Below are 14,740 nucleotides of genomic sequence, written 5' to 3'. Positions count from 1 at the left end.
TGGATTAGCCGCATCTCCATATTTTCGATGGACAGCTTATTGATTCCAGTAATACCCAACAATGAAATGAAAAAAAAAAAAAGTCCCATGTGAAGGCTGCATCCATCCTCTGGCTATAGAGTTTTGAGTGCCAAATAATGGTTAAGGCAAGAAAACAAAAACAAACAAACATGACCAAAAAACTACAGGAAAAAGAAAAAAAGAGAGAGAGGACTGAGAGCTGAGCTCAATAAATGTATTACAGTTTCTTCCCATGAAGTGCAAAGATTGAAGCAATGATTTTATTATTTTTGTGCTTGCAGATCGAGGACTGGATGCATTATCTGAATAGAACTTATTCAGATCTTGTTCACATGTTCTCTGTTGGAAAATCCTATGAAGGCAGACCACTGTATGTACTCAAGGTAAAGATTAAGTAGTCATTAATGAGACTAAAATCTGGAATCAGGGACAGACACACTTATTTATGTTACAGCATATACACCAGAGACACAGCTTAACAGTGTTTCCTAAGGATGAATTGCTAAAACCTAAGTATCCCTCTGAATGTCATCTGCAATAAAAATAAAGGGGGGAAAGCTGGAAAAGTAATAGCCAAATCCTATTTACCTGGATTGGATATGCATGGAGACAGATAACAGGAAAAGTTCAATTAGCAGGATTTGGATTTAAGGGGATTGGAAAGCTTTTTGTTTATAGACAGCGAGAAGAGCAGTTATGCTGGAGAGGAATCCCAGAGGACTGTGGAGCCCTTCTCAGTATTTGCCACAAACACTCTTTCTTATCTACTGACTAAATTTCAGGGCTGTATGCTCTCAACTCACATGATTAGGACCACAAATTAGAGTGTGTCAGCAAGATGCAAAAAATTGTACTTTCAATGTATTTTCTTTTCATCTCCTATTGAAGAGTTCTGAAAATTTGATTCATTATCATGCAATTCATGTAGTGTCATTGTTCCTCCTATTCCATGTGATAATAATTCCTCATAAAAGAAGAGCTTACAGATCTCACTTCTCCTACAGTTTTTTTCCATAAGGTAAATCAGCCTCGTTATCTTGGCATACCTGCCTAAAGTATCTTGGCCATACCTTTTAAAACAGTACATTTGTGTTCCTTTATATGAGGAAATTCAAAATTGTTTAGTCGCGCTCATATTTACTTTCTCCTTGCTGTGTTTCCAATAACGTGATGTGATCTCTTGGTATTTTGTGAATATTTACACTTCAAGTTAGGTAAAAGATCACGGCCCTACAAGAAAGCTGTCTGGATAGACTGTGGGATTCATGCAAGAGAGTGGATTGGCCCAGCCTTTTGCCAGTGGTTCGTGAAAGAAGTAAGTGTTTAAAATTTGCAGTCATACCATTCCTTCTGTTATATGAACTTTGCCTTTTTTGTGTAGCAGATCTAACTGATAGGGAAAAAAAACTAGCTATTATACCTTTCCTATTTTCAATTATTTGTGGTATACTTAAGTGCTTAATAAACAAAGTTCTTAGTGACAGCCAGACACAGCTAGTCACAGCACAAAAAAATGCCAGGCACACACGGGCAGAGATTTGAAGTAGGATTTTATTCCAAGACCTAAAAGTGTGAAGATTTTCTGTAATTTTGGTAATGGCCCAGGTAAATCATTACTAGTGTGTACTGCTTTGGATCAGTTCAGCAGTATCTTTGTTTTAATGATTTAGTTTAAAAGAGACATTTCTCTTCTGTGCAATTCCATAGAAATAGAAAGCTAAAGTCACAGAATCACAAAATAGAATCACAGAATTGTTTAGGTTTGAAAAGACCTTAAAGATCAAGTCCAGCAGTTAACCTAACACTGCCAAGTTCACCACTGAGCTATCACCCCAAGTGCCACATCTATATATCTTTTAAATACCTCCACAGATAATGACAAGCAATTCACTGGACAGCCTGTTCCAATATTTGACAGCCCTGTCAGTGAAGAAATTTTTCCCAGTATCCAATCTAAGCCTCCCCCAGCTCAGCTTGAGGCCATTTCCTCTTGTCTTATCAGTTGTTACTTGAGATGAGGGGCTGGCTCCCACCTGGCTACAGCCTCCTCTCAGGTAGCTGTGGAGAGCAATAAGGACCCTCCTGAGCCTCCTTTTCTCTAAAAACCTTCACTTCCTTCAGCTGCTCCTTATCACATTTGTGCTCCAGACCTTCACCAGCTTCAATTCCCTTCTCTGGTTCACTCCAGAACCTCAATGTCTTTTCTGTAGAGTGGGACCCAAAACTGAACAGAGGGTTCAAGTTGTGGCCTCACCACTGCTGAGTACAGGAGGACAATCACTGCCCTGCTGCTGCTGGCCACACTATTGCTGATACAAGCCAGGTGCCATTGGCCACCTGGGCATGCACTGGCTCACGTTCAGCTGCTGTCAACCAGCACCCCCAGGTCTTTTTCCAATGGGTATCTTTCCAACCACTCCTCCCTTAGCCTGTAGCACTGCATGGGGTCTCTGTGACTCAAGGATCTGGCACTTGGCCTTTCTGAACAGTTGGTCTCAATCTGTCAATAATTTATCTACCATGTTTCCATGATGGCAGCTATCATAGTTTTTCTGCTGTGCAATGGCTTCCAGCTCCTGTTTGTTGCTCATCCTGCACGTATTGGTATAGATGTGCTTCAGCTGGGCTACTGATCCAAATGCCTTCTGCAGGGAAGAAGCCCTAATTCCTACATGAATGTTTTTAGGCACAACTGTGGTTTCTAACCCATCAATAACCCTCCTGTCTTTGCTGTTGCATGGATCTCCATCCCCAGCCTCCACTGTGATGGCAGACCGAAGGACCTGTCTAGAACAACATCCCTCAAACATCCATGTGGTGCCCCCAAGTTTATCAAGCCTGACTTTATCCTCTTCCACCTTCAAATCCAGTTTAAAGCTCTTTCAATGAGACCTCTTAACTTGTGATCAAAGATCCTTTTCCCCCTCTGAGACAGGTACACCCTATCTCACTGAGTAGCCCACTGTTGTGTAAACCAGTGGTCAAAACCCCCAGAATTCTACCAGTGACACCAGTCTCAGAGCTAAGGATTGATCTGCTGGCTGTTCTTCTTCATAGGTGGATGTCACCTGAATGATGAATTTCATATTAACTGAAAAACAAGTGATTCTGATGTTTCTTTAATTCTCTCTTGTTTGGTTTATTCTCCCTTCATTTGTGGATGTGTAGTGTTTAGTCTCCATATTTATCCATTTGCAGTTTTCAAATGAGAGGTGAAATAAAACAGAATTGGAATTTTTCTTCCAAATTGTCTGGTTCTGTTTTGGTTCCATTTTTTTTTTTTTGGGGGGGGGGGGGTTGTTTTGCTTTTTTTAATCAGCACTTAAAATTTTTCTGATTTGGTATTCATTACAGATCCATTATATGTTTACAGGATTTTTCCATTTCCCCTAGCCAACAAACTTTTGTTCAAGATGAGACTTCCAACTTACTTTCAACATAATTGGCAGAAGTCAAAAGGAGCTTAAAAGTACCCCCAGAGATGTGCTTTGAGTACTTTGCATACTATTTTTTGCACAGAATAAGAGTTGCAATATGCTTTTACAAGCGTCTTCCTAAAAACATACAATTTTCTCACTTTTGTTCTCACCCATCACTGTGTAATTCTACAATGTATTAATATAGCCTCTGATTTTGTGAGAGTAAACTTCTGCATCACCAACACCCTAATCCTGAGATGATCATACAATCATGTGTCACCTTCCTTTGGGCATCACAACAGTGTATAGGGAAATAATGAGGCCACTACAGTTTGGATAAGCTTGTCACTATGAAGAGGCCAGATGAGATTCAGGAGCTGGTCTCCAAATTTCAGTGTGCAGTGATGGTGTGTCTTCATATTAATATTCCTGCTAATGTAAAGATGAACTAACTTGGAATTTCTGAGCAGCTTGCCTACCCAGGAGAACATGCTGCAGTAAGGAGGGAAGCTGGGACAGAAAGGCACTGGTGAGAAGCCTATTGTTTAAATTCCTCTTCCTCACCAAAGTTTTGCCATAAAGCAGTACAATGTGGCAGTAGGGTAAAAATCACAAGATTTCTCTGTAGACCTTATAGTACAATATAGGCTGTGGGTGTGTGTATAAAAACCTTCTGGTTGTTGAGATCTTCAGAAAGTAGCTTGTAAAGCTGCTTCTCTAAGTATATAAAAACATTTTCCTGGATTAAAAGTAGTCTCCACAGAGTTCCTTCAGACTAAGAATGTACCAGCTTCATCTGCCCATCCCTTCTCAGAGCAGTATTTCAATCCAGCATTAAAGCAAAAAGCATCAGGAAGAGAATACCTTGTGCACACAGTCTCCATCATCATATTGAAAATGACTGACTAAGGAGGAGAGACAAGGTGATGAGATTGCATGTTTTAGGATATTACTTTTCTCACTGTATGAATTAGAAATTTTTAGTAAGAACTCTGGGTCTTTCTGTGATTCAAACCCTCTCTTTTGCTGGCAAGTTCTTCCCTTAAGCAACTCTGCAGCCTAGCAGCCCAGTTTTCCATCCTCCCTGGTACTTATGGGCAGTTCTGAGAAAGGGCTGTCAGCCTGGAAACAGAATTTTCCTGGCATGTTTGTTGACTCTAAGGAATAGCACCACAAGTCCATTGATTTAAGGCAAGCAAGAGGAAATGCTGGATTTACATGATGTCGGCTTTTTTCTAGCAGAAACAGCATACATGCATTTCTTTACTATGCAGGCAGCCTGAAATATCTTACCAAGCTTTCACTTCACCCTGTGATCTCTGGCACTTATTTTAATTCAGGTATATCCATGTTTCTGTGTACAAGAAGGCTTTTCAAGCAATTTAGCTTAGGAAGAAAACCTTCTATGCATGAACATCACTTAACATTCAAGCCTAAGACAGGGTGCCTCAAAATTTACCCAATACTCCCATTCAATTTGGGAACCCTCAGTATTTTGCTTGCACCTCCAGAAGTGGCAGTTTCTGTGTGACAGTGGACTTGCTGCAAGCAACAGGAGAGCACTTCCAAAGGGTGGAGGTGCCCCTGAGCAGCTGCTCATGTGTTTTTCCTGGATATGGCAGCAGCTCCCCACTTTCTACAGAGAATCTGGAATTGTTCATCTAAACTGGACCTGGCTCCTACCTACTGAGAAATGCAAAACAGAGTAAAGCAGATCAGGCTTGGGAAGTGAGGATGTAAGGCTGGAGCATGGGAAGGCAAGAGGCTGCCTGCTGTGCAGGCTTGTTCTGTATTTGGGTAATTACAGTATTTAGAGAAAAAGAAAATAATAGCTAGAGAAAAAGAATTACAGAAGTTACAGATTTAAAAGAGAAATAGAATGCACAGGATATTATGTGATAATATAATTTAAAGCACAATAGCAGCCTACTCACATTTTGGAAAAAAAAAAGAGCAAAGACTACGGTTTGGGGAGTTGTGGGTTTTGTTTGGTTTTCTGTGTGTTATTTTGGTTGTTGTTTTTTTTTTTTTTTCTTATAATCTACTCCAGAGTGAGCTCTAACCTTGGCTCTGTGTTCCATAGGTCTGATGTTAATAACAACATCACTGTTTGTTTCTGTGGAAGGCGCCCGTAAATGTCTGTAGTCTCTCTGCTAAAGATAATCAGATGTTCTGTCAGGATTAGCTGTACTGGTGGCCTCTGACAAACCCCACCTCACTGTCATTGAATTCCAAGTCAAGAAAGGGGACACCCTGCACACACAGGACCAGAGTTTTAGGTACCTGCTAATGAGCCACAGAGAAGTGTCTGCACCTGTACTGTAGTGAAATAGCCATCAGGTTACAGTGGAATCCCACCCAATTCGAGCCTTACTCAGCTGGAGAGGGATGGAAAAGACAAGACAAACTGTTGAAGGAAACAGAACTGTTTACATGTGGGCTATTTGAAGGCAACCTGCAAAGATAAATGAACTCAGAACTTGTGTCCACAGCAAGAGATTTAGGGGGGAAGAAAAAGAAATAAAAAAAAGAAGAAGAAAAAAAGGTTTATTAGCCTAGAATTTTTTAAAGGTCACATTGGATCTAACATATTAATATATGTTAGTAAATATTATGAACTGAAAAATACTCTGTTATGTGCAATTACTTTGTAGAAAACAGTAGACTTAAGAAACAAAATTTAGATATATCATTTATTTATCCCAAATTAAATAGCCTTCACAGAAACAAAGACATGATACCTGTAGCCATTTTGCAAAAATACAATTATATATGTACATACGTTAAGTAAGAACATTTAACTCCTATTCACTGAAAGAGGAGAAACAGAATTCGGCTATCAAATTATCCAGACCTCAAATTCAGGATTTTACCATTTCTTTAAAAATCTGAAATATGGTTCACAGGCTGCTATTCAAATTAACATCAAAACTAGATTCTGTTTCAGTTTTAGTGAAAGCAGATGAGGATTCCCATTACATCTGGTTTGACTTTCTTTCCTCTAATAAATGCTGCCATTTGATCCATTCTGATGATGTATAACCTTGAGATGTCTTTCGTACAATATTTTCAGAAAATGGCATAGTTGAGATGTGATTTTGAGATGTGTTATTCTTTATTTCTTATGCAGGAATTTGTATTTCAAGATTAGAAAAATTAGAAATGTAATTAAAAATCTTCAAGAAGCATGCACTGATTGTTATTCTTGACAAAATGTTCTAAGAATCCTATGCCAACTGTAAGGGTAATGTCCATTAAGTTTCATTGCATCTCCCTAAAGGAGTGGCCTCAACAGGGCCTCAAATGAAGATGAAAATAGCCTCATGCTTTGGAAATACAGTGACCTTCACCACCTTCTTCTCCTGTCCTCAACAATGATCACAATTACTCGAGTTCCCAAATTATTCAAGATTATGCGTTTGGATTTCATAGTGCTCCCAGGGAGCAAACATGTAGCCCCAGAAAAAGAAATTAAAGGCTGAGGGCAGTTCTCAGAGGTATTTTGTTGTTTGCTGGTGGGGATTTTTTATGCTGACACCGGTACTGATTTCCAAAACCAGGCTAGAAACCTGTATTTTCACTCCATAATAATGAGCTGAGAGAGACACACAGACTGTCTAAGAAAGCAAAGTGGCAATATCTGCCCCCACTATTCTCGGCTTGAGACTGATTTATGAGTCACTTCTTGGGATGCATATGGGATGCATACTGCCAATTAGCCAGCCATTAGGCTTGTGGACCAGGCCCCAGAGAACAGTCTTTACTAGGAATTTTGCAGCATTCAAGACCTCAGATTCTTCCTCAAGAATGTTTATGAAGTGCTTGAGTGCAGCCAGCTAAAGGAACAGCACAAACACAGAACTCAGGACAGCAGTGCACTCAGATGCAGGGCCAAGCAGGAGACACAGACAGAGTTAAAAAGGGTTGGCTTTTCTGCACTGTTCAGGCCATGTGGTCAGGAGGCAATAAAGCTATAAGTATTCTTGCTTTAAGATCTGCTGAAAGCCAGTGTAGCACTTACTCTACAAAATTCCATAGTCCATGTCCTGATGGTCAAAACATCTGCAATATCCTGCGTTGACAGTCAGAGCAGCACTCAGTCATTCATTCCAGTGCTGAAGCCCACACTGTCAGGAAAACAGTTTCACATTCTGGATCATTGCTGGGTCTTCCTGGGCTCTATCAAAAACAGTAGTTCTTTAGATTTAGAAAATTTCTTTCCCTGTCTAATCCATAACTACCACAGACTTGAAATACTGTCTAATTATCAAATTCAGATACCATTTTTTTTACCCACTTCAGAAATAGTCCGATCTTGGGGGTGTGTAATATACTTATGTGATCAGCACAATAATGTTTCCTAAAGATTATACACTTTATCTATCACTTGTCAACCAACTAAAGTCTTTTGAACAGGTACAACTGAAATGCTGTGTTCCCACATCCCAGGGTTTCAGACTAAGATTAATTCAAAGGATGCTTATTACACCTATATTTAGTTATTCTTTGAAATAATGTGTTCCACCACTGTGATAAGCTTTGTTTTTTGGAGTTCTCCAAGTGGAAATTTTGAACCATAGAGAAAATAAAGCAAGGACCTGACTGCTTCTCCATACAAATCAGATATTTGTGCCAGTCCTTTCCTGGGTACAGGAATGCCAGTGTTCCCAAAGTATCTTTGACTGATGGTCCTTAAAAATCTGAAGGGCTTTTGAAACAATTTGCAATATTCCATAGTGAATGAGAGGCATTCAAGGCCAAAACAAATATTGTACCTGTAGCTTTTTCCTTTCCACCCTTTAGCTGGATGTTCTTCTTTCCAAAGTCTGTTCCCTTCAGCTAAAGCTCTTTAGCTGATGTTGGCTTGACATTAAATATTAGTTGCTTTTTAAATAATTGCATCTTCTTACTCTTTGAAATCTTCCTATCCTTCCTATTCCTCCAGTTGATCAATTTTTAGTTTACCCTTGGTTTAGGAGAGTCAGAAGCTTCCCAGGGCTGTTTTACCCCCCTGCAGCTTCCTTCACAGGTGCCAGTGGAGACAGCACCACAAAAACTGTACATTTTCACCTTGAAGGACCAGTCATCTGGTGACAATCTCTCCACAAATGTCTGCAGCCCTTTCAGTAAGCACAGTATAATCTTTGGAGCTTAATTTTTATTGTTTACCCGAGTCTAGTCTCCCCAGCTGTCTTTTTTGCTGTCTAATTTCAGAAAAAAAAATTTACTTCTCTGAGTGCTACCTATATATCCATTATCTGGAGGAAAAAATCCATCTGTTTCATCCTGCAGTATCTATATTTGAAACACTCAGCCTTACTTGTCTTTAGCTAATTCATTCTTCTCTGTCAGGAGCTTTTGCCTGAAACACTATTTGTTTTTTCTCCATCAGAGAGATCACCTCTTCCAGCCTCTTCATTCAGCACTTCATTCATCAGCCTTTCAGCAGCATGAGGCACTGGTACCAATGCAGAATTTGTTTTATCCTCATGATTTTTTCCATCCTGCAAATGCTGTTCCTGACATTTGAAGTTCATGTGCAGTATTCACACCTACGTGTAGTAGTTTCTGCTTCTATTCAACATCTCCCTTCCACTCCACAGCTGTTGCAGTTCTGAATGTGTTCCCTTTTTTGGCAGCCATCCTATACACCACTTCTCTCTGAGTATCTGCATCTATCTAGCACATGCTTGCTACTGAAAATCTGCACCACTTCTGAGGAGAAGGAAAATAAAGTAGCAGTGAACACTATGAACAAGAATTTCCTGATTCCTGATCTGGGGCTTCAGTTGTGATGGTTTTTTGGTTTTTTTTTAATGGATAAAAGTAAGCCAATGCCAAAAAGATGGAGTGCAGTACCATGGTACCACCACAACGAGGCATGTGATGCATTGTTTTAAAGGCAACTGTGGCAAACCATTTTTTTAGGCTGCGAAGTATCTCTGTCTCTTTTGATCCGTGGTGGAATTTCCCAGGTTTTATTCAACAATAAGACAGTTTAGGGAAAGTTCTTTCCTTTGGATTTGCACCTTCACAATGACAAATTAAAAACAAGCAGTTAAAATGGTTTTCAGTTTTCCTTTTCCAAAAGAAAGTACTGCATTATTTTTTGTCTGCATTTTCAGCTACTCAGCTGCATCTTCCTGCTTACCCATGACCTTAAGAAGGTAAAAAGTACTTTCATTTTGCTTGCACTATTAATTTTTCACAATATGAGTAGATCTCGATAACTGCAGCTGTGTTGTGCCTGTAATAGGAACTCTTCAATGACACTTGTTCCTGTAAATTCCTTTTTAAGTAATCATCACTAGGACATTCAGATCCTACCCCCTGAAGGCTTTTAAGCTGTTTGGTCTGTTCTTCAAGGCATGAAAAGAATTCACGTTGTTGTTCCAACACATTAGTTGCCCTAAGGAAGAAACTCTGCTCTGTATTTTAGCAGTCCACTCCTGTATGATGGTAATGAGTAATTAGGGCCTCAGTAAAACTGCTGGTGTTCAGTAACACCACTAAGCATGAAAAAGGACTGTGAAAGAAAATTCCATATGTTGGACAATTTATTTGTTCCAGAAATAATTTAATTGTGTCTCAAAAATGGAATTAAACCTTGTGTTTAAGTGAGTTCTCTTGAGCTTCCCTCCATGTGTACTACCATGGAGCAAACAATTAGGACATAAAATTCAATAATTACATTTTTCAGACGCCTATATCTTGATGGGCACTAATTTCATATAATTACTAGTAAAGAAATCTGTGTTGCTCCTTTCAAAGCATTCACAGTGCTTCAGAATAACTCAGGCAGAATAACACAGTTGTTTTTTTTTTTCCAGATAGGCAGTCCTTGACTTGTTTGGAATCAGAGAGGTTTTTCTTTTTTTCTTTTTGTACTACCTCTCTGAGTGGAACCAAGAAATTTTCTCTCCAGTTTCCACTAAGATCTGTGTAATTATGAATCTGCTTCCCCACAAGATCCTGTCCTTGCTTGAGTGGTCCCAGCCTTGCACAGGATTCCTGGAATGGCTGTTTGCTTCTCTACATGTCAATCACACCATTATCCCTCTGCCTCTTCTGTGCTTCAGCTTCTTTTCCATTCACATCCTCAAGGATCTACGCAATGAAGTCTTTGGGATTCTGCAGATCCTTCTTGTCACTCTTTTTATGGGTGTTGAGGAGAAGTTGCAGCACACTCCTCTTTCTCAGCTGTTTCTGGGGTTTTCCTGTGGTAAATGCTTTCAAAGAGGAAGGAAGGTTTTTCTTTGTATTAAACAAAAAAGATAAGTCAGACGCAGTTCAAGCATCAGCCTTGAAAATTTGACGCTTTGTTTTAAGCCATTTGTTTTTAAATTCTTGGCTGTATCTTAGCCTTAATAATGGGCTTACCACTCTGCTTGTGATTTGAATGCCAAAGCAGGACACTAGCAGTAAAAGGGAAAACAGAGATAAAAAGCTGTACTGTTTCCAAGAGCAGAGACCAGCTAACTTGCTAATTACTAACTTGTCAAACTGATAAAGGGGCAATGAAGGCCTGAATGGCAGATAATAGTGTCAGCCTGCTAAAGTGTAACATGTGCAGATAAAAGTAAAATATTGAGTGTTACTGTCAGAAAAGATGTTTTAACTGCTATCTTAATAACAGCACGGAAGAGTTAATCCTGTTTTGCCAGAAGCAGTTTTGTGCGATTTCTGGCAGAGAAGTAAATGGAGTCAGTTCCTTGTGCTAAAATAGTAACTGTTTAATTCAGTATGATTGTTTAATTCAAAATTGGAAACAACAAAAAGCTGATTGTTACCTTAAATTTAATAATAATTAATTGTGGGATAGTAAATCCTTATTAAGCTCAGTTGGGATTTCAGAATTTCTCCCAACCCTGTCTCCTTGCTTTGTCCTTCTCAGTCAATCCCCTGCTTTTATAAAAAGCCTAACTGCATCCTAAATCCATTTTACACTCTTGCCTTTATTGCCTTGGCAGTTTACAATATAGCTCTTTTGTTTGCTTCGCCCCCTAAATTAAATTTCCTATGGACCATATCTTCAGCCAGCCTGAGGTATAGCTCTATCAACAACCATCACTCAGTGGATCCAGATGATTGAGCCCCATCCTATTAATCACTGGTCCATTCCCCACCCCCTGCTTGCACGGTGTTGGCAGCATTCCTCCATCATCTGTTCACTCACTAATGATACCATTCAGCGTTTATTGGGCCGGTCTGGCTCTCTGCACATTCAGCAGCAAAGCTGCTATTGATTGCATGATGGGGAAGCAGAATCAACCCATATTCTGAGAGCTCTGTGCAAACTACAGTGCAGTTAATTCACTAATGGTTTATGTTTGCCTTGCTCGTGTCACAGCAGAGAGAACACGTTTGGGTGGGGGAAGTGGTTCGCATGACCAGTGTTGGGAGGACTCGAGAGTCACGTCACAAAAAGCAAGTTGTGGGCTTTGGTCCAGCAAGGACACACCTTGGCGACTGTAAGGCTCATTGCCAAAGATTATACTGTCTGTGTTGCCTGATTACATACATCAAATAAAAATACCAAATAAAGACAAAGTATTTTCAGCAGAAAAAGTGAATATGATCTCACTTCCACTATCTGCTTGCTTTCAAAGAAGAAAGCCACTCTAGTTCTACTATATTTTTAGTGAAATACTACTCTAAAAGAGTAACCAAGTTATTAAAAAGCCCATATATTCTTTAAAGAACAGAATTGAATGACAGATTTGGCTCTAAACCAACGTTAAGACTTTCAATTTTGAGGATTATTACTGGGGACTATAATGCTTTCCAAAGTCTCTTCTAGTGTTTTGTCAATGACAACAGGCATTAAAATAACATAGAGTCACTATAAAGCTTGGCATGTTGCCACCTATATTTTGGTCACGTTTTTAAGTGATGGTGCTTTCACCTAGCAAGGAAAATATATTTTTCACAGGATTTAAAACATATTGTGTATTAAAAAGTCTTAATTATAATATTTTCATTATGCCAATTTTTTAAAATTTTGAAAGGTTCTGAAAAATACATAAAATTCATTCATACAATTTTAAGCAGGGTATTACGTTAATTTATTATCTGTAGTTATTGTAAGGACATGATTTTAAAAGTGTTTTAAAGAGTTTAGTCCTAAAGCGTTGCAGTTTCAAACATGGTATATAGCCCAGTGTAATAAAATGTGTAGTTACAGATGTAACTGCATACAAAAGCACACAAAATACAGATACAAACACATATGCCAATTTCATCATCACTGATATGTTTATACAAACCATGGGGACACAACCTGAGCTTAACTTGCTAATACTGTATAAAAAGAGAAAAGCAATAAAAAATCAAGAAAGTGGTGTGTGGTGCTTTATTTCCTCCTCAGCTAAACTACTGCTCCCTGAAATAAGCAAGATAAAAATGTTCATTTTCCTTGACTCACATTTTGGATCATGGGCTTGTTCTGTTCCCAACTGTAAGAACAGTTTTACCAGTTTAACATCCATACTTACCATGGATGCTAAACTGGTAAATGATGGCTCTTAATCATGTGCAGATTTAAGTGCAGGGCCAGCCTAATTCATATAGTGCCCTGTTTATTTCAGCACACATTCTCTGCATCTGAAATAGCAGTGAACATACAGTCCTTATTTTCACAGGCATTATTTTTGAGTAACCATTGATAGGATAAATCAATGTTTTGACAAAACTAATATTTGCAGTTCCTTGAACACCAATTTTTCAATACAAATCTATTTGAAGACTTGATATGGCTTTTTAATACAAGTAAATCAAATTTAAATTAAATAGCAGCTAAGAATTTTTGGGGTATTTCTGGCAAATGGACCAGGGAACCCATGACCTCCTCATTGGCTGGGGCTTTCTTCTGGGCAGTCCATCAAGATTCCCCTCAAAAGCACACTGTCATTCTCTTCTCCCTCCAAATGCCTCTTTCAGGATCTCATCTTAACATGCGATGCTCCACACCACCCTGTCCCAGCTGCTGCCTAAGTCTCATTTCATTCTGTGCTTTGCCCTTTTGCCTTCTATTTCTCACTGTCCCCTCCTCTTGCCTGGCTGAAACAGAAGAGCTTGGTGTGGAATAGCACTGGGTGACTTGGCTTTTTACAAGGATAATGTGCTGCTTTGGATCTGACAGTGAGGCTGAAGGACTTGCACGTGCAGAGCACTGCTGGGAGGGTGAGATGAAGCTGGGTAAGGAGAAAGCACTGCACAACAGAGGTACGGTTAATGAACCACATGGAAGAAGTATTTGGAAGTCCCACTAATCCCCTCAGTAAAGAAAAAAAAAAAAATGTCATACTCCTCTGGAAGTAGATTTCAGCCCCAGACATGTCCAAATGTATGATTATTTCTTACAGGTATTCCACACAAAGCATCCATCAGCTCCCATGGCAGCTTCAGTAATTCAAACAGCTGCATAGCTAGGAGCCCAGAAGTATTGAATTCCTGTACTTCACACTGCTCCCAAACATTTGTCTATTGAAAAGCATTTAGCTTAGTTTATTTCAGAGCAAATGTTTCCCTTTGCTCCCCAAACACATGCTACTCTTCAGATCTGAAGGGCCAGAAATGCAGAGCAGAAGGCTGTAATCACAGTATAAAGAGGAGAGGAGCCAAGCTCAGGCATTCCTCTGAACCCAGCATCACTGTGATATGCTTTCCACCTGCCACATGAAGCACTGGATTCCTCACCTTATAAAATCAAGACTTAAACTTCGAAGGATGCAAATTTGATGCCCAGTTATGACAAGGGACAGTATTTGCAAGAGAATATGGAGTATAAGCTTCCTGGAACTGATAAAAGAGCATCTCTGGCACTAGCAAGTAGAACTGCTGAGGAGCCTCTGGTTTTGCTGCAATTTTCTAAGATGCAGAATGGATAAAAAACTAAAGCCTTTCCCTACCTAGACTTCTTCTGCTAACCTATATGCTAAAGGTTCTCCAAAAATAGAGAGGTGTCTAAATTGTAAGGAATAAACTGCCTGTATTGATAATTGTGAATATAGTAAACTACTTTTAATACAAACACAAACTTTGTTGCTAATGTGAGCCTTAATTGCTTCAAGACCTTATCAAATCACCTGGTGAAACAACAGGGCTCCATTGTCTTACAGGAGCTAAACTCATTTCTTCAGCTAAGAATCTATTCCACTGACTTTCGGCATTTATTTCAAGAAGAACTTTGCATGCATTTACTTCTCTATAATATGAGTTGTATTTTCTTAAGTACTGAAAGCAACTGAGAAGCAGAGAGAATAGGGTCTTTAGGACACCTTTTTCATATGTTCACACAG

The 14,740-nt window shown here is 39.3% G+C and overlaps 1 protein-coding gene across 1 annotated transcript in view; it reads left to right on the top strand.

The window, feature by feature from the left end:
- Positions 1 to 14,740, top strand: part of CPA6 (carboxypeptidase A6) — a 57,082-nt gene that overhangs the window by 30,385 nt on the left and 11,957 nt on the right. The window contains exons 5-6 of the mRNA XM_062514449.1: positions 303 to 404; positions 1,232 to 1,336. Of these exons, the coding sequence (XP_062370433.1) occupies positions 303 to 404; positions 1,232 to 1,336 (207 nt within the window). The remainder of the gene's footprint in view (positions 1 to 302; positions 405 to 1,231; positions 1,337 to 14,740) is intronic.

Source organism: Cinclus cinclus, chromosome 1 (assembly GCF_963662255.1).
Source record: "Cinclus cinclus chromosome 1, bCinCin1.1, whole genome shotgun sequence".
Lineage (NCBI taxonomy): Eukaryota > Metazoa > Chordata > Aves > Passeriformes > Cinclidae > Cinclus > Cinclus cinclus.
Note: the sequence above shows the minus strand (reverse complement) of the source record. Positions and strands in the feature narration are given on the sequence as shown.